This window comes from Orycteropus afer, unplaced genomic scaffold (assembly GCF_000298275.1).
Source record: "Orycteropus afer afer isolate SDZICR_OR568_19922 unplaced genomic scaffold, OryAfe1.0 scaffold00507, whole genome shotgun sequence".
NCBI classification, from domain to species: domain Eukaryota; kingdom Metazoa; phylum Chordata; class Mammalia; order Tubulidentata; family Orycteropodidae; genus Orycteropus; species Orycteropus afer.
In genome coordinates, this window is record NW_006922094.1 from 1,479,832 (window position 1) to 1,481,021 (window position 1,190).

At 61.1% G+C, this 1,190-nt stretch overlaps 1 protein-coding gene across 1 annotated transcript in view; it reads right to left on the bottom strand.

Moving 5' to 3' along the window:
- FBXO17 (F-box protein 17) overlaps nucleotides 1-945 on the bottom strand; it is a 12,713-nt gene extending 11,768 nt beyond the window's left edge. Inside the window, exon 1 of the mRNA XM_007955527.1 lies at nucleotides 594-945. Within this exon, the coding sequence (XP_007953718.1) occupies nucleotides 594-945 (352 nt within the window). The remainder of the gene's footprint in view (nucleotides 1-593) is intronic.
- Between the last annotated feature and the right edge of the window lie 245 nt (nucleotides 946-1,190).

The following is a 1,190-nucleotide window of genomic DNA, read 5'->3' on the forward strand; positions in this document are numbered from 1 at the left end:
GGATTCTCACTCATAGCGACCCCCGTTGGGTTTCCGGGGCGGCAAATCTTTATGGAAGTCGATTGCCCAGTCTTCCTTCTGCGGAGTGGCTGGTGGGTTTGAACCGCTAGCCTTCTGGTTAGCTGTCAAATGCCTTAGGCACTTCAAAACCACCAGCTGCTCTGCAGAAGAAAGATCGGGCAATCTGTGAGTCCGAATGGACTCCATGGCAGTGAGTTTGACACAGCATCCCACGATGTCTCAACAACCATCTCAAATGTCACGGATCCTCAACTGAGAGCCTCCCACCCTAGCCACGCCCAAACGCCTGCCCTCCCAGCACTAATACTAAAAATACTCTCTACTACAGCCCCGCCCCCCAGTTTCCTCCCGGGTATCGCTTGTCTGTTTCTTCTCTCTCGGCTCCACTCCTGGCTCAGTTTCTTTCCCAGCCCGACCTGTCGCTCCGCCCTTGCCCGCCCAGGCCCTTCCGTCTCAGTTTCCCATGCGCCTCTTCCTTCCATCACAACCACTGACTGCTCCAACCCTGATCCCGCCCAGGCCCGCCTATAGCACACGCCCTGGGTCGCCTCGGCCCCGCCCCCATCACCCACGCTCGCCGCAGGAGTTGAAGATGAGGTTGCGGCCCAGCGGCGCGCGCACGCAGTAGCGCGCCAGGGCGCAGAGCGGGAACTCCTCCTCGTCCTCACTGTTGGGCAGGCAGCGCTGGGCTACCGCGTAGAACGCGCGGCCCTCGGCGCTCCGATCGCGAGCCAGTTGCAGCAGCCACACAGTAGGCCCATCCACCACGTCGCGCCAGGCGCGGCACACGGGGCGGCACCGCGTCACTAACGCGTGCGGCGGCACGTGGCTCAGCACCTGCACCAGAAGCTCCGGGGGCAGTGCGTCCAGGGCGATGGGCGGGTCCGCGGGCTGCCGTGGTGGTCTGGAGGTCCGGGCGCCCATCTCCGGCCTCTGACGTCCTACAGGTTGAGAGGGGTTGACAGGTCAGAGCGGCTCTGCCCCACCTCTACCTCACCTTCCAGAACTCAAGGCTCCTGCGGCTTGGCCGTGACCATCGGGTCTGTGGTCCACTTCGGGCTACTACGGCTACAAAACTGGGCACCCTTCCAAAGACTTCTCCAAAAGAGTCAAAAGAGAACCTACAGATTGGGAAAAAATATTTGGTAATAACATATCTGACAAGGGAC